Below are 23,788 nucleotides of genomic sequence, written 5' to 3'. Positions count from 1 at the left end.
TCCATGAGGCCTCATCACCATGGCCTTATCTTCTGTTGTGTAATTGTTCGTTTGTGTGTTTCCTTCAGGGCCTCATAGAGCCTAGACTAGCCTTAAACTTGCTCTGTAGTCTGAGACCAGCCTTGACTCCTAAACCTCCTGCCTCTACCTCCCAAGTGTTGGGATTACAGGTACTTACTACCACCCTTGTCCCCTGCCTCGTCTTGTAAAGGCTGTGGCTGTCTTGTGACCATACCTGGGTTATCCATACTGTCATGGTTACAGAGGCTCTGTCGGTCCCATCACTGTGGTCTGTCAAGGCCTCCTACACTGCCATTGCATTTCATGTGGAGCCTTTTTGCTCATACTTCCTCACCGCCGTGTGTGCGGAGCTCTGAGCTTGTTCTTGGTTGGAGAAGCTTCTGAGAAATCCTCTCTGCCCACAGAGCCTTCCTAATGTCCTCTTCCTCAGGACTGTCCCAGCATGGAGGCAGGCATGAGCGTGAAGGACAGGACCTGGGGACTTCCTCTGTGAAGTGGCTGGTGGTTGCAAGTAAAGCTGAAAGGTCGCATGTAGCCAACCTGTGGAGACCCTTGAGGGCAAGAAGCCAGAGTTGGCTATTACTGTATGACACTAGGAGATCACATGTCACATTAGGTCACATTGAAGAACGCTTTCGCGATTTCTCTCGTTTATATTTATCTTAGCTCTCCAAGTAAATACTGTGTCTTTAATCTGATTTGGGTTTTGGAGGTTTTTGTTGATGTTGGTGGTAGTAGTTTTGTTTGTTTAGTGGTTTGTTTGATTTGGGGTTTTGGTTTTTTGGGTTTTGAGACAGCGTTTCTCTGTGTAGCCCTTGCTATACTGGAACCTACTCTGTAGACCAGGCTTGTGACCTCAAACTCAGAAATCCACCTGTCTCTGCCTCCCAAGTGCTGACTGGGATTAAAGGCGTGAGCCACCACTGGGCTATGTTTGTCTCAGAGTTTTAACAAATGCTTTTATGGTACAAAGGATCACCCTGTGATTTAATTTATTCTCATCTGTTTTATTATATTCAGATGAGTTTTATGTCTAGAGCAATTCAAAAGAAAGAAGTTGAGGTAGATGAAAAAAAGAGTGGCCCAGTCAGTGACGAGCAGGCACTGACTACACCGTTCTTTCCCTGAGCTCTCCTCTCTATGCTGTCAGTCGGACTGTGGGGCCTGTGGTCATTCTGTATGGTCCCCTCCCCAACAGAGCAAAGGGCAGTGTATCTGCATCTTCACCTCTCACTGCCCCTGAGCTCTGACCACCAGCACAGCCAGCAAGACAGCCAAGGCCTGGCCATTTGGTTAGGATCACAGTGTAATCATAAGTAAATGATAAAGACCCATCAGCGCATATATATATAGATATAGATAGATGTTATAATTAATAAAAAGAAGGAAAGATCAATAGGTCACCTTTTGTCTTGTTTGTTCAGTCTACTAAACAAAATACTAGAAACTGAATGACTGCTTATAAACAAGAAAACTTAATTTTTCTCAGCTCTGGGAGCTGGATGTCCGAGACAAAGGCACTGCAGGGTCTGGTTCTCTCCCTCCTTGCTGTGGGAGGAGCTAGCTAGCTCTGTAGGGTCTTTTACTAGGTCACTCATCCCACTCATGATCTCTCATGAACTTATCACCCCACAGACACCCCACTTAGAAATACCATCATCCTGTGATTCACCATCCAAACAGGGGTTCAACACAGACTCTCAGACCCTGGCCCTGCAAGAGAAGTCTCCTGACTTTTATCTTACAGCATCTTTTGTTATAGGATAAGATTTACATGCTCAGGAGACTCAAAGACTTGTAGAAGTAGCCACAGGGTAAGCTGCTCCCAGACAGATCCAGGTCCCTCTTCTTTAATCTGAGTCTTTTGAGCAATGTTTTTGAGGCCTCTGCTTGTGCTAACTTAACCTCACTGCTGGGCAGATGCTGGTTCTCAGGGCACTTAACAGCTTGCACCTTGGTTTTCAGTTTGTGTTGGGGGCCAGGTATTTGGTTGGGTTGGATGGTTTCTTCTTTCTTTCCTTCTTTCTTTTTTCTTTTAAACAACAGAATTCTGATATTTTCTAAAGTAAAGTGTATTCTATATTTCTTACTCTAAATAAATTCAAATAAAAGAATCTTTTATAGTTTGCTTCCTAGATCCTGTTTCTAAAGTATAGTAAGTTAATTGTTTAAATTCAGAATTTCCTTTTCGAAAGGTCCTTTAAGATGCTTTGTGATTATTTTCAAGGTAAATTCCAATTTTGCTTAATTTCCATGCTCGCAGTGTAGAAGCAATTGAATTACCCATGGTTGTTCCCTGAGCACAGAGGAGGAGATAAGGCATCCATTGACAGATGTGAGTGCAGAGCACTGAAGCCTGTGCTCTAAACCGTGACTTGCTTGGGTTTCAGCCACTGCGCACTGTGGGAATGAGTGCTGCCCTTCACGTGCTCTGTCTGCAGGTGCTCTGCTTGCCTTCTGGGACATTGGTTTAAAATAAATAGTAGAAGAGCCCAGAACAGGAGAGCGCTCTCTGCTTCCCAATTGTCCATCCTCGCAGGCAGACCATGGGCTCCTTGGCACCTTCTGGTAGCAAGGCCAGGCAAGGTCTGAGTTCAGCCAGCACGGCCTGCCTGCAGGAACCACTCCAATGTCCTGGCCAGTCTCCAGCCTCGTTCTCTCCACTGCTTAGTGCGGGCCTCAGCAACTGTAATCATTTGCAGATGAGGTAACTCTGTCAAGGAGGTGATGCTGTGTGTCTGACTTTGTTACTGTCTGTCTGCTAGAAAACTCCCATGGCCTGATTTCTCTGCCGTCCACAGCCTCCATGGCATAGGTACTGGTCATGATAAAACACTGTGCTTCCCCATCAGTGCATTTACTTCAATTCCAAATCATTGGTAAACATGACAGTTGCCACAGGGAGCCCTCAGTGCCAACTACCTGTCTTTTGCCACCTCCAGTCTATCTCAGCTGAAAACATGAAACAGAGAAGATGTTTGTTATACCTGGCACAGCTTTGGCTTTCCCATGGTGGATGGCACGTCTCAGTGTCTTGCAAGCCGCTGGCCCTGAGTTGATATTTGGGGTTTACACACTTCACCACCATGTCCTCATGCTGCAGAGCCACCGTGTAGAGATGGTGAAAATCCTGAGGTCTGCAGCTCCCTGCCTGGTTCCTCCTGGCTCCTATCCTGCAGCCCTGCCTACAGACTATGGCCCTATGGTGACCTCTGTGACCCTATGTCAGTATCTGAGCAGTCAGTGGAAGGCTGGGCCCAGATACCAGCCTTCCTCACAGCCTACGGCTGGCTCTTTTCTGTATCATGTGCCAGCTGAGTGCCACCTAAAGCATGTTCTTCCATGGAGTTGCCCTATGTCTTGTTCTCATTCATAAAACCGTAAGATGTGAAAATACTTAATACCCTTTGTTAAGTTAGAGATTGTCTGGATTTGTACCCTTACAGTTAAGTCTCTGCTTAGATGCCAGTCCAAACCCCTGGTTTTAGATCTGATGGCCAGTCTTTACAGTGTTAGCCCACAGAGGGATGATACCTAATGCCCAGGAGAGCCAAGAGTGCAGGTCGACACAGATTCCTGAACTTAAGCATTGTCAGCTTTTTCTAAAATTTGATTTGTAGTTCTCCAGCTTGACAGCATTGTGTCACAGTGACAAAATGGTTAGATACACCTGGCTCTGGCCTTTGGCCCAGGAAAGGATAGAGCAGGAATTGTGAATGGGAAGGAACAGGGCTTATAGATGGAGAGTTTCGTCCCCTTAGGGGCATGGCTATGTCTTCTGCTGGCTTCTGCAAGGATGTTCCTTGATGGCATTCGTCTGATGTCTGGATGTATTTGATCTGTGATGGCATCTCCTGCCTGTGTTTATGATCCTGTCTCTAACTTTGTTTTGAAAGCAGAGTCAGCAGTGTTAACAATGTACCAATGCTAACGCCTTTTGGCTGTTCTGTGGCAGTGCTGGGTAAAGGAGTCGAAGTGCCTTTGCAGCTCCCTGAGTCCTTGTGTGACTGCTTTGTTTCAGGGAGATAGGAGCAGAGGTGACAGCTGAAGAGATGGATGTGACTTGCCAACATGTTTAAGGAAACCCCAGAGGAAAGGTTAAATCCATTCACCCAGCCTTGCTGTCTGCCTTGTAGGGGCAGCCAGTGGTGCACAACACCAACTTTTGAGATTTGTTCGTCCTCATGGCTTTGACAATGTAAATAATCACATGATACGCTTTGAATTTAGAGATGACTTATGTTGGATAACCATTCGTGAGCAGGCAGGTCGCCACGGGTCGAGGTCGGCCTACATGGCCCTCACTCGGGTCACTGGGAAATCCATCCGAGGGAAGCACAAAGGTGACGGTCCTCCCTCCTTGGAGCCATCAAATGTCAGCACTGTGCCTTTGGCACTATGCATGGTGGCTCACACATCTAATTCTAGTGCTAAGGAGGCTAAGACAGGAGGATGGCCACAAGTTCAAGACTACCATGAGCTACACACTGAGTTTCAGACCAGTCTAGGCTACAGAGTGAGACCTATCTCGAAAGCCTAACCATCCCCCCAGCCCCCCAAAAAATGTGAGTTAGTGACAGAGCTTGGCTGGCATTCATTGGGCTCTGGGTTCCATCCACAGCTCACACACACACATCCAAAAGTGGGGTTTCAGTGTGATCTTCTTCCCATGTGAAGAAGGTATCACTGGCTTAGCATTCAGGAAGCTTCCCACACACTGCCAGAGTGGACCGTTCCTCCTGTGAGCAGAGGAGTCCCCTGCTGAGGTGGGCACTGAGGAATGCTGGTCGCTTCTTCTTGCTAAAGGATAGTCAAGATAGGACTTGCTAACAGTGAGAAGGCGCCTGTGGGAACTCAGAGACCGTTAGATTTGCTTACAACTTAAACTCAAAAAACGTTCAGAGACGCTAACTCCTAGGAAAGAACAGACAGTGTCTTATCTCAGACTATCTTAGCCGGAATTCCCTTTCCAAATACCTCTGAGACATACAGGAAAGGCTGGCTTCCCACCTGATAACAGCACCAGCCCCCCACAGTCCAGGCTGGAGGGTTCGGCTGAGTCTTCTGTTTGTCCTGTCCCATCATCCTCTGTGCGTCCTGTAACACATCTCAAATATGGCAAGGCTCCTTATTTTTCTTGAATTTATCTAAATATGAATCAGTACCTGCTTCTAATTCTTCACTCCACAACTTAGTCTAGAAAAGTTAGCATAAAGACAGATGATTGCAGAGAAGCAGTGGAGCTGACATTTGAGGCCCTGAGTCACCTTCCTTTACCCACACTGCAACCTGAGCGTGAATCCAAGAACTCCCTGAGAATGAGATTCCTCATTCCACACGCCCTGTGCTTCACCCTGTCCCCTGAGCTTCATAACCGGTGCGTTTGTAAGAGGTTCATGTGAGGTCCTTTTCCACAGTGAGATCCATGTGAAGTGCAGGCATTGCCCGTCCGTACTGTGGCCGGTTGTCTGAGGGGAGGGTCTTCCAGTGGCACAGTCATGGCAATGACACCCTAGCCTACTGAAGCATCCGAGTTTCCACCAGCACAGCTCATTTCTCCTTGGTGCCTCTGGCTTCATAAGGCTCATTTGGTCCCAGATGACTCTGGGCCACTGCCCCACTAACTCACCCAGTCTTCAGGGCCCTTTCCAAACTTCCTTTTTTAATCTTAGTAAATTGCTGTATTTTAGGTATGAATATTTTGCCCACATGTGTGTCTGAGCAGTATTGTATGTCTAGTGCCCGTGGAGGCCAGAAGATATCAGATCTCTTAGAATTGGAGTTGCAGATGACTGTGAGCAGCCCCATGGATGGCGGGAACCGAACCTGGGTCCTCTGCAAGAGCATTCAGTGCTCTTAAGCACTGAGCCATCTCCAGCCCTTATGTGTGACTCTCGGATTTGTTCACTAATAAGTTATACTCCTGTGTTTGTCATTTGCTCACTAAGCCCCCAGCCATGCTCTTAGGTACTAGGGGGCGTATCTGTTGGGTGTGTGGGCACCTGGTGTTCTTTCTAGTCAGACCACACTCAACTTCCTGCAAGCCCCCGCCTCCATCCTTCCATCCTTCCATTCAAGCATCTGGCTCCTTCCTGTGATAAGCACCCCTCAGAAGGAAAGGCACACTGTAGTTGTTCCTGGGCTCCCTCTGGGCCAGCTTGGAGCACACTTATTGCAGAAAATTCTGTGCTATGTGCCTCCTCTACAGTGTTCTCCCCTGGAGCTGAAGTGACATGGACCTGTCTCCCTCAGGAGCCAGTGTGTGCCATGGCAGCTTTACCTACTGCAAGTAAATGCCCTCTGCCTGCTCCACACCAGGCTCTCAGGGCTACTTGTGCAGCTGCTTGTCTGTCTCATCTCTAGCTGCTAGCCACACGGTACCAGCCAGTCCCACTCTCTGCCCCTGCAGTCACGGGACCTACCCTTCTTTCTGCTCCAGGCACCCACAAGCACCCAGAAATGAGACATTCAAAACTGAAGACAAATGAAAGCCTCTCTCATTCCCTCAGGCCTATGCCTTCAGAGAAGGTCCCAGTGGGGATACTTTCTCAGGCTTCACTCATTGAGCCTCAAGTTCTGTCTGAAAGAGGTAAAAAAGTACACTGTGTACATGTCTGAAAATGTCATAAACCATTATTTAATGTAATAGTAAAAACTTGTATCTTGTATAATAAATGCATTTCTAAAAATGAAAGTAATATCAAAAAATAATAATAACTGATTTTCTGGTGAAAGCCTGAGACCCTGTGAGAAAAGCTGATAGGCTTACTGTTGACACTCAAGTGGTGAAGCCATTTCTGAACTACAAGTGATCTGAGCTCTGAGGGCTGTGCCTGCTAGCTCACTCCCAGAGAGCTCCAGTTGTCCTATGCACAGCCAGCGACTGTATCCCTCCCTGGACACACGGTATAGCGTGGCCTGAGCTATCCGGTTGTGTAATGTTCTTTTTATTTATGTGTGCTGTGGAAGTTTGGATGGGAATGGCCCCATAGGCTCATGTGTTTGAATACTTGGTCCCCAGCTGGTGGAGTTGTTTGGGAAGATTTAGGAAGTTTGGGCTTGCTAGAGGAGGGGTGTCACTGAGGTGGGCTTTGAAGTGTCAGGACTCGTGTCCATCCCAGCATGCTCTCTGCCTTCTGCTTTCTGGTTGGGATGTGAGCTCTCAGTTGTTCCTCCTGCCATGTCTTTGCTCTGCCATCATGGACACTAACCCTCTGGAACCCTGGTCCCTAGTAAACACTGCCTTTAAGAAGCTGCCTTGGCCGCAGACTCGGGGTTTTATCACAGCAACAGAAAAGTAACTAAGACAGGTTTATTAGACAGTGTCTTTCTGTATAGCCCAGGATATCCTAGAACTTAGACAGGTTTATTAGACAGTGTCTCTCTGTATAGCCCAGGATATCGTAGAACTCATTCAACTCAAACTTGTGACCCTTGTGCCTCAACTTATCCAAGTGCTGAGAGTACAAGTGTTTGAGGCTAGCCTAGACAACATAGTGAGACATACCCCCCCCCATTACTATTCCAAAAATAAAAGTGGAGGCTGGAGAGATGGCTCAGTGATTAAGAGCACTGGCTGCTCTTCCAGAGGACCCAAGTGTGATTCCCCACTCACATGGTGGTTCATCACATTTCTACCTACAGTCCACGGACTTGACACCCTCTTCTGGTCTGTGCAAGCATCAGGTACGCCCCTGGTGCACATGCATGCATGAATGCATGCAAAACACCGTTACCCATAAGATGAGTAAGTACTTTATAAAAGCTTTTGGGAGCAAAAACAGTAATCGGGAATTCATGAGAAGTGGGAACACTTTTCCCTCCCCACCCACTGCTGCTCGGCTGCTTGGTGCTTGTCCTCTTTCTGCTGATGGCTGCATCTTGACACATTTGCAACTCCTCTGTCTTTCATTTGCTCGGCCAAGAGTCAGATGGATTGATGGCATTGGTGCCTCCACGTGTTTCAGTCCACCGTTCTCTGTCTGTCCAGCCTAACTCCTCTTCTCCCAGCATGAGGCAGGACCACCCGGGGTCCTCCAGTATCTCCTCTTCCATCTTGCCATGCTCCGCTGGCACTGTGACTCCTGTTGTACACACAAGTCTTTCCTCTGCAGCCCCAGATGCAGTCCCCTGGTGTGGTTGTTCAGTGACAGTCAGGGAGAGAGCGGGAGAGGGTCGGGAGGCTGTAGAGTTCCCACATCCTGTAACGCAACCATGGACTTCACAAGGAACAGTTTTCTTGGCTGTCCTGTGACAGGCTCATGAGGCCACTCTTCCACTGTCTGAACCGGCTGCCCACCCTAAACCAGCCCTATGAACAGTGGCTTGCTGCTCAGCCCAAGGCCACCACAGCTGGCAGCCAGTTTTGGCTGCCTTGGGCCCAGTGACCACCATCTACTTGTCTACCCCACTTACTATATGCAGGAAACTCTTTTCAGTGTGCCATGTAGCCGTTTGATTGTAAATTGCATTAACTTCCTGGAGCCATGCCAGGTGCTTGCTGGGTGTCTGATGCTATCTGTATAGACTTTAGGTAGAAGCTGGAAATCTCACTGAACTTCTGTGGTAATAAAATTATTACAGTTGTACCCTACATCTGCTCACTGACTTCCTGTGGGTTTCACTGGATCACATGACTGACAACAGAGACAGGCTGTATGTAGGCTCTGGGTGTGCCAGCTCTATCCAGGTCTCACTGCCACCTCAGACTTCCGCTTTGTTGCTGAGCTGAGTGTCCGGATGTCCCACTGTGGTAGGTTGATTTCACTGAAGCTGATAAAAAAAAAAAAAAAAAAAAGTTTTCTGGCCCACTTGAGAGTCTAACATTACCTCTGGCTCCAAAATTTAAAACAACAGGATTGTTGTAAGTGGTTTTGGACAAAGACCAAGCTTCAGGCTTCGGAGATGGGTTGTCTCTAGTTTCAGAACCAAGCCCCAGGCCAAGGATCCTGAAGAGAGGCTTGAAAGCCAGGGCTCCTACCTGGGCTCCCCTTGTTCCTCTCCAGCACCCGTCCCTTCTCAGAACACAAGTGATCCTCAGAACACAGTAACCCAAAAGTCCCGGGCAGGAGCCACAGCAGAGGCCTGAGAAGGGCTGGAGAAGCAGAGTACGGGAGGAGAACTTGAAGCACCGGGCTGACATCAGAGCTGGGACTAGCCCACAGCTGGCCTGCAGCTGCCAAGCAGCCTGGTGTGTCAGGGATGGAGATGCGCCCCCAGGAGGAAGCTGGATGTCCCACAGCCACATGGGATGGCATTATTGTTTTTCATAGGCTCGCACAGGGATGCAAAGGGAAGGATGACTTTCTGGGTTATTGCTATTACCTTCAGACATGACATTTCTTAGACAAAATGTGTCTCCGGTGTCTTTAGCTCTAAATAATACTTTTTGTCTTTCCTTTCCTTGGCTCTTGAGCATTCTAAGACGTCTCAGAGAAGCACATGGTATCAAGGATCTCTGTTCGAGCCTCTATAGCTACCCAGACAGACAGGTTGTGGTGGGGATGCAGGACATGGTGAGCGTGGTGCAGGCCCAGCTCACGAAGCCGTTATGTGTGCATCAGGCTGCTGAATGGCATGCTGGAACTCTGCCGTTGTTACCTGCTCTTCCAGAGTCCTCAGTCAGCCAGGCTAACCAATAACTCATTCCAGTACATGGGACTTCACCTGTGCGTTCAGTTGTCTGCCTCGTGTTACCAGTCTGGAAAACAGGTCTCCGTTTACCTTGCTATTTGTGCCACAGCCCTTTGGGAACCATGTAAGTGACCTGCTGGTGAAGATTCCAGAAAGAACCCAGAAAATAACAGCTCACAGTTCAGTCATTCACTCAAGGAGAAAGACAACAGACAGACAGACACGCACACGCACACGCACACCCACACCCACATGCACAGTAAGAGCGCTATGCTGTGGTCTTGGAGCCATGTGTGCTGTGTCCAGCAGGCTTTTCCCCTGCAGTGACAATATGTTTACGTTGTTTTGTTATTCTGTCTTTGCCTTCTAACTTCCCTATGACTTGTGGTGCACACCCAGTAGTACAGCTTGCAAACACCGTAAAATGATCAGATCTTCACCAGACAGCAGGCAGTGCCTAAACCCTGCAGGCCACTTAGCTATAAGTTCCCAGCCCCAGAGCGGCTTAACAACACCTCATTTATATTGTCTTGGTCTTTGACAGTTAGAATTGCTGTGAAGACCATCAGTTGAATACCAGGATATTGAGTGACACAAGGAACAGAGGTATCTGGCGTGAAGGCTAGCTGTATGAAGCCTGAGCCTGCTTGCCTTTAAAGTTACAGTGAGGTGAGCAAGCATGGCAGGAATGGAGAGGTTTAGATTCCCCCACTAGAGTCATCTGACAGACGGTCAGAATTAAAAGGAGCTCATAAGTCCTACATTGTACACAAGCTGAGAAACCAAAGTCCCAGGGAAATACCCTAAAGCACCCAGCCTGCTGTCCTGGCCCTAACCTGGGCTGGCAGAGTGTAGCCCCTGCATGTCACTGTGAGACACCCAGACACCGAGGTTGAATGAGACCTTTGAAGAGGATTTCTTGGAGGGCCTGGAAAACTCATCTCCACCCTAGCTGTAGGTGTTTGGAGGATGGACACCCCAATCCTAGGTTTGAGAGGCTACAGTGGCAGAAGCTGCTGGTCATGGCCTCTGTGGCAGCTTACTCAGCTTCTTCACTTCTCTTTCTGTATAGTAGTTTCTTTAAGACCTGACACATGATTATTGTGTGGATATGAAGGCCTTTGTTCATTCAGTTCAGCAAATAAGTGTCCATAATATGCCAGGTGCTCAGAACGCTCCTGGTTTCCAAAGGCCCATGCTGTGGCTACATGCGAAATGATTCAGAAAAAACAGGATCTGCCCCAGTGCAACAGTGAGAGCCAAGAGGTGCTCATGGTAAAGGTGTGTGTGTGTGTGTGTGCCTCTGTGTGTCCGTGCCTGTGTGTCCGTGCCTGTGTGTGTGTGTGTATGTGCACGCATGTGTGTCTGTGTCTGTCTGTGTATGCCTGTATTTGTGTATGTGTGTGCCTGTTTGTGTGTATCTATGTGTGCCTGTATATGTATGTATGTATGTGTGCACTTGTGTGTGTTTGCGTGTATGTCTCTGTGTGCATGTATGTGACTCCAGTTGATGTCACGTCCTACCTCTTGGGCTGTTCCTGAAGGCTCCTCTCTTGATCCAGCTGCATCTTTCCAGTCCCATGCAGCTCAGAGGACTTTTTGCTTCCCACCCCAGCTCCATCTTGGATGTTGCTGGAGGTGTCACATAATCTTATGAATACCTGTGTCATGGTCCCAGTTTCACAAACATGGTAGGAATGGCCCCTGTCACATTACTGTAACTGTAACCTGCCTTGGGGTCACTCTCCCTTCCCACTGGCCTGCTTCTGAGGGAGGGCCAGGACCGTTCTTCAGACCCATCTCCTCTCAGTGACAAGGCTCTGTTCCTTACAAATGTCCGTGGCAGGAGACCAGCATACGGAGCCATTGCTCAGCACTTCTTCCCAGCTTCTATTCAGGGAGGCTGGGTGCCCAGCTCGGTGAGGAGCATAGGAGAAACGGACTTGCATCCATCCCAGTATTTCTTGTCTCTTATTTGGTGGTTGTACTGTCAGTAACAACAGCCAGTATTAACTGATGCCCGCTCTGGGTTAGACATTCTGCAAGGCCTTTCTGTCATCACATGACTTACCTCATTTGCACGCTCAGCTGGGAAGTTCAGACAGTTAAATGCAGACTCTCAGAGGATAGTGCCAAACTGTATTTGAAGAGCCTGAGGCTTCGCAGGGACGGGGACTTCCAGAGTCACAACCAATAAAGGCAGATTTCTGCTCGCAAGCTCTGGGTCTGGACACTCCTTAGCCACAGCCGTGCCTTTAGTCTTGTGCTTATTACATATTGGGAAATGTCTGTAAAGGAAGGGAGGAGGAAAGAAGGAGAAGCGGGGGGGGGGGGGGGGGGGCTTAAATGACGTCTTCTGAATAGTTTTCCTCATTGCTTCAGAGATTAAACGAGTATCTAAAAACATTTTAATATGCCTGTTAACGTAATCAATTATGTTAGCTAGAAACTGCCTTGCCGTGGTCCCAGAATTGCTAAAGTAGGTTGAGTGGCCTTTTCTTTGTAGCCCCAGGTGATCTGGGACTCACTATATAGACCAGGATGGTCTGAAATGCACAGAGATCCTCCTGCCTCTGCCTCTCTAGTGCTGGGGAATAATTACTAAGTTATTATGGGCACTTCTGCTGCAATAACCATTGTTCAGCTTGAATAATAACTTCATTATAAAACATACCCATGTCTGCCATTGACAGCCTGTCCTCATGCCTGCCATAGTGTTATATTCCCAGGGTGCACTGGCCATTGGAGACACCCCCTGACAGAGAGACTACACAATACGTGAGAGCTTAGGCTGTTTCTTACTGAATCATTTACTTCAGATGAGACGGACAGTCCCCACCTTGTACCTTTGTAGAGGGCGAGATGGGTTCCAATTTGTAACTATTGGTGTGACAGGCCACCCAGGGATGCTGGCTGCTTTTTCTCATTTCCACAGCCTCCAGACTCCAGGACTCTGTTTGCCTCACACCATTCCATCAGGACAGTCACAAGAATGACCCAGCATTGTGAGGGTGGGTGTGTTTGGTGACAGTCAATAGCTTAGTAATAGCTCTTGCCTTCCTCTCTGCAGCTCAGCTGGAAGGGGGTCCTGTGTGAACAGTTCCAACCTCTTCAGACATAGACAATGGGCTCACAGAGGTCATCTCCGCGTCCCTCCAAGACCTTCTCAGGAGCCTCCTCCACATGTCACTGTGTGGAGAAGAGACCCCACCCTTGAGTCATTTGGTTTGTTTGGTTTGGTTTTAGACAAGGTCTCTCTTTGTAGCCCTGGCTGGCCTTAGAACCCACAAAGATCTGCTTGCCTCTACCTCCTAAATGCTGGAATTAAAGGTGTGTGCCACCACATGGTTTTGAATTCTAACAACAAAGACCCATCCTGCTTAATGGCTTCAGTACCACAGGGAAATGTGGGGCATTGTAGGAGGAGCAGTGTGCTGGGTCTGCCCAGAGCTGATCCTCAGTGGTGCCTCAGACCTGCACTTGACCACAGTAGTAGAGTACCTAAAATGCACATACTCCTTTTCAAACCGGCCTCGACCAGTCAGTCAGTGGGAATGGCCAGCCTCACTCCACAGGACAGGCTCTGTGTCCTTGAGACAGCCGCAGAGCCTGCTGACCCCGGCTGACCCTTCTGTTAGGGGGGTGACTCGGTCTCAGCGGGCTGCTTTCTTAAAGGACCCAAGACCACCAGCCCAGGGATGGCACCACCCACAATGGGCTGGACCCTCCGCCATCAGTAATTAAGAAAATGCTCTACAGGCTTGCCTACAGCCCAGTCTTATGGAGGTATTTTCTTAATTGACATTCTCTCCTCTCAGATGACTTTAGCTTATGTCAAGTTGACATAAAACCAGCCAGCACAGGTGAGTTAGATTCTCCCAGCTCAGAAGCCATTTGATGGTCAAACTTTGTGAAAGGCCTGCACTCCAGCCTGTGAGCACTCAGGGAAGGGACCTGCTGCACACACGCCACTGCTTTGCTTGGACATAAAAGTCATCTTGTTCTCGTTGCAGAAATTTCCAGAACTGAAGTTCAAATATGTGGAGGAGGAGCGGCCTGAGGAGTTCTTCACCCCTTACGTCTGGTCTCTGGTCTACAGCTCGGCAGTGGGCCTGTACTGGAACCCACGGGACATCCAGCTCTTTGCCATGGACTCAGACTGAAGCAGGACACAGCCACGCCCACCCCAGCCCAGCAGCTAGTTACTTCATGTCCAGGAGCGGAAGCAGACAGACTGCGTGCCCACTGTGCCTTCTGCCACAGAAGGTCACACAAGCGTGCTTCCCTCACACACTGTGACTGTTGGGAGAGTGTGCCAGTTAGCAGTAGTTCACTCAGCCTTGACTGTACCGCAAGGGCGAGACAACAATAAACGGGAAACATGCTGTTCAACATGTGACTTATTTTTTAATTTCTCAACCCCAAAACTAGAGCTGTCCCAAGATACTGTGGCCTTAGGCATGTAATAAACACATCAACAATATACACCATTTCCCCTCTTTTAAAAATTATTATTGTTTTTAGATTTATTTTTATTCTGTGTGTGCAAGGTTTTGCCTATATGTATATATGTGCACCATGCGCAGGCCTGGGGCCACAGACATCAGAAGAGGTGTCAGACAGGAACTGGAGTCACGGACGGTTATAAGCTGCCCTGTGGGTTCTGAGAACGGAACCCAGTTCCTGTGCAGAGCAGCAGGTGCCTGTAACCACTGAGCCAGCTCTACAGCCCTGCTTTTTATCTCAAGGTACCTTCTCACAATGTAGCCCTTGCTGAGCTCAAACTCACTAAGGAGCCTAGGCTGGCCTAGAACTCACAGCAATCCTTCTGTCTCAGCATCCTCTGAGTGTGAGAATTCCAGGTTTGAACCACCACATTCAGCCTACACATCTTTTTTTTTTCTCAAATAGTGAGAATGTTTGAGTCACTTGTGCAACTTCTTTTATGTCTGTGTCTGTGTGCATGTATACATGCATATGCATGTATATGTGTATGTGTGTGCATGTATATGCATGGGTGTATATATGCATGTATGTGTTTGCATGCCTCTCAGCAGCACAAAACTTCATAAACACTGTACCTGCCAACATGACAGTGGCCTTGCCCAAAGAGGTTAGATAGTTCTTTTTTGGAGGGTTGACCTCTGAGCTATGACAGGGATTCTGTTGGAGTCAAGAAAAATTAAGTCTATCTACTCCATAGTATTCACTGGGGAAAGCTTAATTTGGAAAGCAATCTTTTTCCTTCAACCAAGTCAATAGGAGAGCCACTTATTAAGACAGTATTCCATGTGAGATGAAAAACATGTTTTTCTCCTTGTTCCTGACTTTGAAAAAATGTTTTGGGGGCATGAATTTGCTCCCACACACCTAAGGCTGGGCCGAGTGGAGCCGAGGGTCCAAGGCTGTGCATTCCAAGTTGTAGTGTGTCAGTCTCTGTTCACCCTGTTGTTCTCTTGGGACCAGCCTTTCCGTCTGTCCCCACCCACTGGCTGAGGGCAGTCATTATGGTTTGTACCTCATACATATCCCATGGGTGGTTTCCCTGAGTGAACCAGACTGAGCCTTCTTTCCCCAGTTTTCAGGGAGCATGGCAGTTCCTTTATTCTTTTCTGGAGTAGATGAAATTGGAGCCCTTCTCTGGTGTGGTGGGTGCAGGGGCCAGGGCCCTCATCCTCCTGCGGCCTCCAGATACCAGTTCCCAGGAATGGCTGGGGTCTCTCATGCTACAGCTCACTTGTGATCACAAGTACAGGGCTTTTCCCCTGGCACTGACTTGTCAGTCCCGCGCTGAGAGCAAGGCATCTTGAGGTGGAATGGCCTAGTCAGCCTTTCAGGCAATGGCGATGTGTATCTCCCACCTAGAGAAATGATTGACAGCTTTCATTTGTTTTCAGTGCCGTCTAATTTGCTTCTTTTTCCTGTAGGCCAAACAAAACCAAACAAAAAACTGTCATGTGAAATGTCTACTTCTTTGGTAGCCTGGGAACCAAGCAGGATCGTGAGACATCACTTGTAGGGCAGTCCCCACAGCCCATCACTGTGATGGCGGCACGCTGCCTGCAAAGACTCTGCCCTGTGCCCTGCCCCAGTGCTTGCCTCCTACTGACCCTCTCTTCTAGCTCATGGGCTCGGCGGCCTAAGAGCTCCCTCGGAGCACCACCCACCTAGTGCTCCGCTGGACAGAGGTTCCCAGCTGTGCCATGGCCTCCCTCAGTTCTGCAGTCAGCTGGATCTCTTTCTAACCCTTGGGGAAGGACAGGTTGATCACATGGCAAGAGACTTAAACAGTAAGCTGGATTGTGCTTGAATTTAAATGTCAATTTGTTTAGAGCTGTCAAAACTTAAAAAGGTGTCAGGGACTGAAGAAATGACTCAGTGGTTAAAAGTACTTACCGTTCCTGCAGAGGACCAGGGTTCAGTTCCCAGCACCTGCAACCGTCTGGTACCCAGCTGCAGGATCCAACATCTTCTAACTTCTGTGGGTACCAGGCATGTTCCTGTACACAAATGTACACAGAAGACAGTCACATAAAAGAAAGCAAAAGAGTGTGTGTGTGAGTGAGTGTGTGTATGTGTGAAATTAGATCACACAAGATTACCCTGTGTTCATGAAAAGGCAAAAGTTGGCCTCTGTTTTTAAGTACGACTGACGTAAACCTCTGATTTTCCCTGAGATAAGCAATGACTGCAGCCAACATGGTGTGCACATCCTTAATCCCACCATCCAGGAGACAAAGGCAAATGGATCTGTTAGTTCAAGACTGGACAGGACATCATTGTGAGATTCTCTCTCAGCTCAGAGCCGAGTGCAGGGGAGAATCGGTATTGTATGGTGTAACTGCACACCACACAGAGAGTCCAGGAAAGCCAGGGGCCAGGGCTACACAGAATGACCCTGTCTCCAAAAAAGCAAAGAATGAAAAGATGCCCCCCACACCCCCAAAGCAAGGAAGATTCACCAGCCCCACATCTCCCAGCACCTGACCTGATGTCACATCACCATGGAAGTACTCAGTCCAGCACCTGACCTGATGTCACATCACCATGGAAGTACTCAGACACAAGGTTCAAGTTAGTAACCAGCCAGTCACAGTCTGTTGTGCACTGTTATCCTTGGAATACCCGACACTGGCCATGTGTAAAATAGAAACTGAGGCTGGAAAAATGGCTCATGGTGAAGAGCCATTGTTACTGACCCACGTTCAGTTTCCATCACCTACATGATGGTTCACAGCCATCTGTAATTCTAGTACGTGGAGATCTAATACCCTCTTCTGAGCACGCGCACCGCATATACATACATGAAGATAAAACACACAAAGTAAAATCTTTTTAAAAAGGAACCACAGCCGGGAGGTGGTGGCGCACGCCTTTAATCCCAGCACTTGGGAGGCAGAGGCAGGCGGATTTCTAAGTTCGGGGCTAGCCTGGTCTACAGAGTGAGTTCCAGGACAGCCAGGGCTACACAGAGAAACCCTGTCTCAAAAACCAAAAAAAAAAAAAAAAAAAAAAAAAAGGAACCACAGAGCATGAAGGGCTGAAGGAGTAGCATGTCCCTGTGCCCCTGGCAGGTGACACGTCACTAACCTGTTGGCTCTAAGATGCCTCCAGATGCTGTTGTAAGTGTTTGGTAAGATTTTTACGTTACTGGACACATGGTTTGGTTTACCTACCCTTTCGTTGCTATCTCTACACTAAACCTCATAGATTAGCTGGGTTGTTAATCCATCTGAGGCTGCATGAGAACCGAAGAACGCAGGTCGCCTGTATCCCCAGCTACCGAGCCCATGAAGGAAACAAACATAACCCTCGACATCAAGTTCTTCCTACACACTACAACCAGAAGGAACTCAGTCTCCAGAGACCAGACCAAATGAATCACTGGAATTAAAAACCAGAAACACCCAGAAGAGATCCAAGTCACAGATCACAGCTGTGAAACTCAGATGTACTTGGCCTGAGAGAGGACTCAGTGGTTATGAGTGTTCACTGCTCTTGCTGAGGGCTCAAGTTCCCAGCACGCACACTGGGCTGCTCACAACAGCTGCTAACTCTCGCTCCAGATAGCCCCAAGTGGTGTGTATAAACTCACATACACACACACACCATAAATTTAAAAAAAAAATTTTTTAAACCCAGATGTATTTTCAAGAGTCTGTGCAGAGCATTGTGGGTAGAAAAAGTTGGAAACTAGAATTTTGAGAATAATTCATTAGATGTGTTTAAGAACAGATTAGACATAACTCAGGAACGGATTATAAAGCAAATTGGGAGGGCTGAAACTGGTGAAGCCACGAAAGAAACTGGAAACATTCTGAAGGGAGAGATAATAAAACTTATACAACTAACAGAAAGGGGCTGGAGAAATGGATCCACGGTTAAAAGAACTGGCTGCTCTTCCAGAGGACCCAGGTTCAATTCCCAGCACTCATATGGTGGCTCACAGCTGTCATAACTTCAATTCCAGAGTACCCCAATGCCCTCAGTCTTCTGATCTGCACAAAGGACACTCACATGCAGACAAAACACTCAGATGTCTAGTCAAAATAAATAATTTTTTTCCTTAAAAAAAGGGAGGGCTGGCCTGGCAGTGGTGGCGCACGCCTTTAATCCCAGCACTTGGGAGGCAGAGGCAGGTGGATTTCTAAGTTTGAGGCCAGCCTGGTCTACAGAGTGAATTCCAGGATAGCCAGGGCTACACAGAGAAACCCTGTCTTGAAAAAAATTAATTAATTAATTAATTAATTAAAAATTTTAAAAAAAGGTAGGGCTAGAGAGATGACTCTGGTTGAGAGTACTTATTCTACCAGGCATGATGGTCAATCTCTGTGAGTTCAAGGCCAGCATGGGCTACAAAGCAAGTTCCAGGACAGCCTCTCTGTCTTGCAGAGAGAGGGGAGAACACTTCAGCTGCCAGCATCCACATGGTGTCTTGTAACTATCTGTAACTCCAGTTCGAAGGGATTCAACTCTTCTGATCCTCTTCTGACCTCTGCTAGCACTAAGCACACATGTGGTGAACATACATGCATGCAGAACACATGTACACAAAAGACGCCGTAAAAATAAATCATAGAAGCTAATAGTGGCCAGGAGATAGTGATCACTTGTCTAGCTAGAGCTCATGAGAGGCGGTCACTACCACCATAGAAAACCAGTTGTGGATGACAAGAGCCTGTAATTCTAGCATTCGGGAGGTTAAGATCAGAGGACCAGAAGTTCAAAGCCATCCTCAGGTAAATAGCAGGTCCGAAGCCACCATGGGTCACATGAGACCCTGCCTCCCCAAATTTAAATTAAAAACAACAAAACAAAACAAAAAATAATGAAGAAAATCACATGGGGTGCAGCTAAAACTGTATTTGGAGATTTGTGTTGCTAAATGCACATTAGAGAAGAGCAGAGGTTAAACATAAGTTATTTAAGCGACTGCCTCTCTCACTGTGAGTTCAAGGCCAGCCTGCTCTCCATAGGAAATAAATTCTAGGACACTCGAACTACATAGTGATACCCAGTCTGGGGGTCGGGGGAGGAAGAAAGGAAGAGAAAGGAAAGAGGGAAAAAGCCGAAACTACTGATACAGGACACAAAAGAAATTGTTTCAAAGGACTGAGGCTTGGTGAATCCCATAAGATCCATCAAAGTAGGAAAGGATGTGATAGAGGAAGGAGACCTGGTGACTGAATGTCAGGAAGCAGGAGGGACGCAAGTTCAGAGCCAACCTGGGGTTCATAGTGAGACCTCATCTAAAAAAGAAAATAGGACAGATTTCAGCATGTTTAGAGGCCACACTTGAACCCAGCACACTAATACACTCCAAATGGAGAGAGACGGTCTTGATCACAGTGATGGCAGTGTGCATATACCAAATACAATCGCATACGAATTACATGCGTTACATACGTGTGGTGTTTGCAGGTCACACATGTATCAGGAGAGTTGTGCTTAGATTTTTAAACAAAACTTCTGAAGAAGAAGGAGAAGAAGGAGGAGGAGGAAGAGGAGGAGGAGGAGGAGGAGGAGGAGGAGGAGAAGGAGGAGAAGGAGGAGAAGGAGGAGAAGGAAGGAGAAGGAAGGAGAAGGTGAAGGAGAAAAGGAGAAAAGTTGTTAAGAGCCCTGACTGCTCTTCCAAAGGTCCTGAGTTCAGTTCCCAACAACCACATGGTGGCTCACAACCATCTGTAATGGGATCTGATGTCCTCTTCTGGTATATCTGAAGACAGCTACCATGTACTCATATAAATAAAATAAATCTTTAAAAAATTAAAAAATAGTTTAGGTCCCCAAAACATCACACATTGGTGAAAATGTGGAGAAAAAATCCTGCACCATGTGCAAGAATGGAGACAGGAAAACCTCAGCACTGTGGACCACAGTTGAAGCTGCTCAGAGACCCAGCACTTCCCGTGCTGGAAAGATGCCCAGAAGTGCTCACATGGGTACCAAGAGATGGGTTCAAGAGTGAGGACAGTAGAATCTACCACTCAAGGCTGGAAATGCCCCTGTGGTGACTACCAGAAGAACGTATAAACAGATGACAACACAGTGGTCCTGCAGCCGCCAGTTGCCTCTGCCTGGGAATAGTCACAGAAAGTTCCAAAAGTAAACTATTTATAAGTTTAAAGTTGCCGTTGTGTGTCTCAGTGAAGTCTGGGAACCTTTGCTGCATCTGGCTGTTTTCGGAATGCCCACCCACCTAGGACCTGGGGACCGCTCCTTTGTCTCCATTATCAGTTGTTAGGTTGATTCACTTTCTTTCTTTAGAGGCTTTGGTGACATTTTCCAGGAGCTGCATGGAGCGAGATACAGAAACAGACCAGACAAAAAAACTGGCTGGAAAATCCAGATGTCTTCTAGTAAATCAGCCGGGATGTGAGAGATTTGCAAAGACAAAACGATGCTCCTTCCTTCCCATGAACGCTTTCGTTGGTCTTAAAAATCATTCTTTGTGGAAATATTTCACTATCGCACCATTGGGTTTCTTACTGTTATATTCTAATGAGTTAAACATTATTTCAGTTTAATTTATAAATAAGTGTATTGATGAACAAATCTTTCAGAGGTGCTAAGTGGGTTTGTTTTTTTTTGTTTTTTTTTTTTTTGTTTGTTTTTTTTTTTGGAACAAAAGTATGTTGGTCCCTGAAGCCTGAAACCTTTGAACTCCACGCCAGTATCTGGGCAGATGACTTTGGTTTCTGGTCTCTGCCTCTGGGTATCGATGCTTACAACAGAGGTTTAAAAACAGGGTTCTGACCCAGCACGGTGTGAGATAGAGCGCCTACTGGATACATCCCAGAAAGAGAGCAACCTGGCTTTGAATAATTAGGAACCTCAGCCCTTTGAAAAGTTTGAATTTAGGGACTGAGTCTCCTCCTTTGATTCACACAGGACAATCCTCAGAGGTCCCACTTGTGATGGTGGCTGCAGTTGGTAGACACAGTGGTCCAGGAGTAGGACAGTTCCAAAGCTGGCAACCAATCCTATTTTTTGTTTGTTTATGTTTTTTGTTTTTTTTTTGTTTTTTTGTTTTTTTGTTTTTTTTTTTGGTTGATGGTTGTTGTTTGATTAGTTGGTTTTTAGTTTGTTTGGTGTGTGTGTGTGTAACAGGGTCTCAGACCAGTTATAATGGTGTGGCATATCTTTAATCCAATGTTCAGGAGGCAGAATCAATGGGATCTCTGTGCTTGAGGTTAGCCTGGTCCTACACAGTGAATTCCAGGCCAGCCAGGGACTAAGTTATGTATAGTTGTGAGTACCCATATGGATGCTGGAAACTGAACTCACGTCCTCTGGAAGATCAACCAATGCTCCCTACTACCGAGCTATCTCTCTACCCCCCTCACTGAGGCCTTGCCAGACACTTCCAGTCATGCTGGCCTAACAGACACCGGTGTCTGGCAAGTCTATTAAAACCATAACTGTGCAGCTCTGGGGTTCTGGGCCTCCATGTGCTAGTCCAAGAGGGAAACAGAGACTGCAGAATAAGATGGGGTGCTTTCCACCCTAGAAACTTTAAGTACCTCTCCATTTGCTCCCAGTTTCCAGACACTTCCTTGTTTCTAGAGACCCCCCTAATACACTTGCCCCCCAAAAAAGATGAATCTAAGGTCCTGCCTGTTGCTACCCAAGTACCGTGTGCTCATTGGCCTTCCCTCCTAAGTAAGAGTCAGTCATTTAACTGAATACTTTGCCACTGCATAATGAGAGCCTCCAGCTGTCCCCCACAATGGGTAACCCCCTCCCACCTGCCTTCTCTAAGCCAGTGGTGCAGGGACCGGTAGTGTCTCCAGGAAGCACGTTTACCTGAGCAGGAAACTCTTCCTTTCTGGGTTAGGGGTGGATGATGGACAGGAAGAGGAGTCACCCTGTGATTTGTCCCCTGCACTCAGCATCCATCTGTGTGGCTAGAGGGTAGTCACCAAGGAACCACAATGCCTAGCTGCTGCTAGAGCGCTGTCTCCCACCTCAGCCAGGTGGCGCTGCTTGGGGAGAACTGGGTCTGCATGGATTGCAGGTCAGTGAAGCCTCCTAGTGCCTCCTGTCACAAAAGCCCACTACATGGGCTCTCAAAACACAGTCCCTTAGGTCATTTGAATTGTGAGATAACACTGGCAGTGTAGAGGATGTAAGTTCTCTGAGAACAGGGATTCTGGTTTCTCCCTGAATGAATCCTGAAGGAGTGTTCATTGGATGCTGTCAGCAGCTCAGTTTCTAGAGGTGGAAGCACTCAGTAGCTTACAGCCAGCATTTTCTGTTATAAGAAACCCCAGGAAGGCTAATGCAACTGCTCTGTCTGTCTGTAGTTCCAACGTCTCTACTTGTTCTCCTTGGTCACAAGAAGGCTGCTGCAGTTCCTCCTGCTACATCAAAGTCTGATCTCATCCAGAGCACAGCTCAGAATGGGATCTTCTCCAGAGCCCCCCCCCCCCCACTTTTCCAACCCCAGGACTGCTTCACACAGCTGTTCCTGAGCTATCACTGGCCAGGAGTGGGAACCATCAGCACAGCAAGCAGGTCAGGATCCCACAGTCCTGGAGGAGAGTGGGTACCAAGTCCATTGATGAAGCTTTTATGGCAGGAAAGAGGGAAGACAGGGTGGCCAGCAAGCAGTACACAATGGTGGAAGCAGAGGCCAGGTGTGCTGGGGGAGGCGTCTTTGGGCATGCTTAGGACCCAGCTGGGGAGGCTGCTCAAAGCACGGAACAGATCCCAGGGCAAAGCATATATGCCTGTTGAAGACAGGAGAGGAGCCCACTGTAACCTCAGCCCTGCCCAGCTTCTTCTCCAGATTATGCACACCGTGTACATCCACACAGGCTTCACACTATACACACGCGTGTGCACACACACTCACACACACACATGTGCATGCACACACGCATGTGTGCACACACAAACTGCACACTGTACACACGCATGTGTGCACACACAAACTGCACACTGTACACATGCACACAAGATGCATGCTACATGTATATATATATACATGTATATATACACATACTGTATACATGCACACTAGCTGCATTCTACATATATACACATGTATATATACATATACTATACACATACATGCACACAAGCTGCATGCTATATACACACACATATATACATGAACATGTACACATACATATAAGCTGCACGCCATAACACACACACACACACGAACATGTATACATGGGAGCTACCCAACTCACCTCATGGATGCTTCTCCATCTCTCAGAGTCAGCTTAATGGGAAACAGGGCTTGGTGGGAACAAACCATTTATGACGACCCAAGCCCTAAAATGGAAACATCTGTCCCTGCCATGGCTCAGCCACTCCCCAGCGCAGCCTGGCTCCTGAGGGGCCCACCAGCCCTCTGGGGACAACAGAATGGAAGAGCCCTCAGTCAGAAAGTTTCTCTAGGCTTCCCACTGTGCACCCCACCACTTCAAGGCTTCCTAGCTTTGCCATACTGACTACTGAGGGCTAGGACTAGCCAAGGAAGTTTCTCCTGGTGGAGACAGGCTCCAGTCCCCCCAAGACCCCCATTTGCTCTCCAGCTGCCTCTGTGCAGGACCTGTCTGCCCAGGTCTCCACCCTCACTCCCACCCCAGTCCCAACCCCTTCTCCCTGGTGGTTGCTATCT

General features: G+C 47.7%; 1 protein-coding gene and 1 long non-coding RNA gene across 6 annotated transcripts in view; one reads left to right on the top strand and one right to left on the bottom strand.

Annotated features, from left to right (window-relative positions):
* Dym (dymeclin) overlaps positions 1-14,046 on the top strand; it is a 259,589-nt gene extending 245,543 nt beyond the window's left edge. For all 5 annotated transcript variants that reach the window (XM_076912452.1, XM_034518362.2, XM_076912453.1 and 2 more), the window contains one exon: positions 13,668-14,046. In XM_076912452.1, coding sequence (XP_076768567.1) covers positions 13,668-13,817 — 150 coding nt within the window. In that variant the 3' untranslated portion in view covers positions 13,818-14,046. The remainder of the gene's footprint in view (positions 1-13,667) is intronic.
* On the bottom strand, positions 14,042-23,566 carry LOC143434267 (uncharacterized). The gene is made up of 3 exons (XR_013103615.1): positions 23,355-23,566; positions 16,051-16,154; positions 14,042-15,575 (listed from the first exon to the last, which is right to left on the bottom strand). It is a non-coding gene; the product is annotated as an uncharacterized LOC143434267 (long non-coding RNA).
* Positions 23,567-23,788: the final 222 nt, after the last annotated feature.

Source organism: Arvicanthis niloticus, chromosome 14 (assembly GCF_011762505.2).
Source record: "Arvicanthis niloticus isolate mArvNil1 chromosome 14, mArvNil1.pat.X, whole genome shotgun sequence".
NCBI classification, from domain to species: Eukaryota; Metazoa; Chordata; class Mammalia; order Rodentia; family Muridae; genus Arvicanthis; species Arvicanthis niloticus.
Note: the sequence above shows the minus strand (reverse complement) of the source record. Positions and strands in the feature narration are given on the sequence as shown.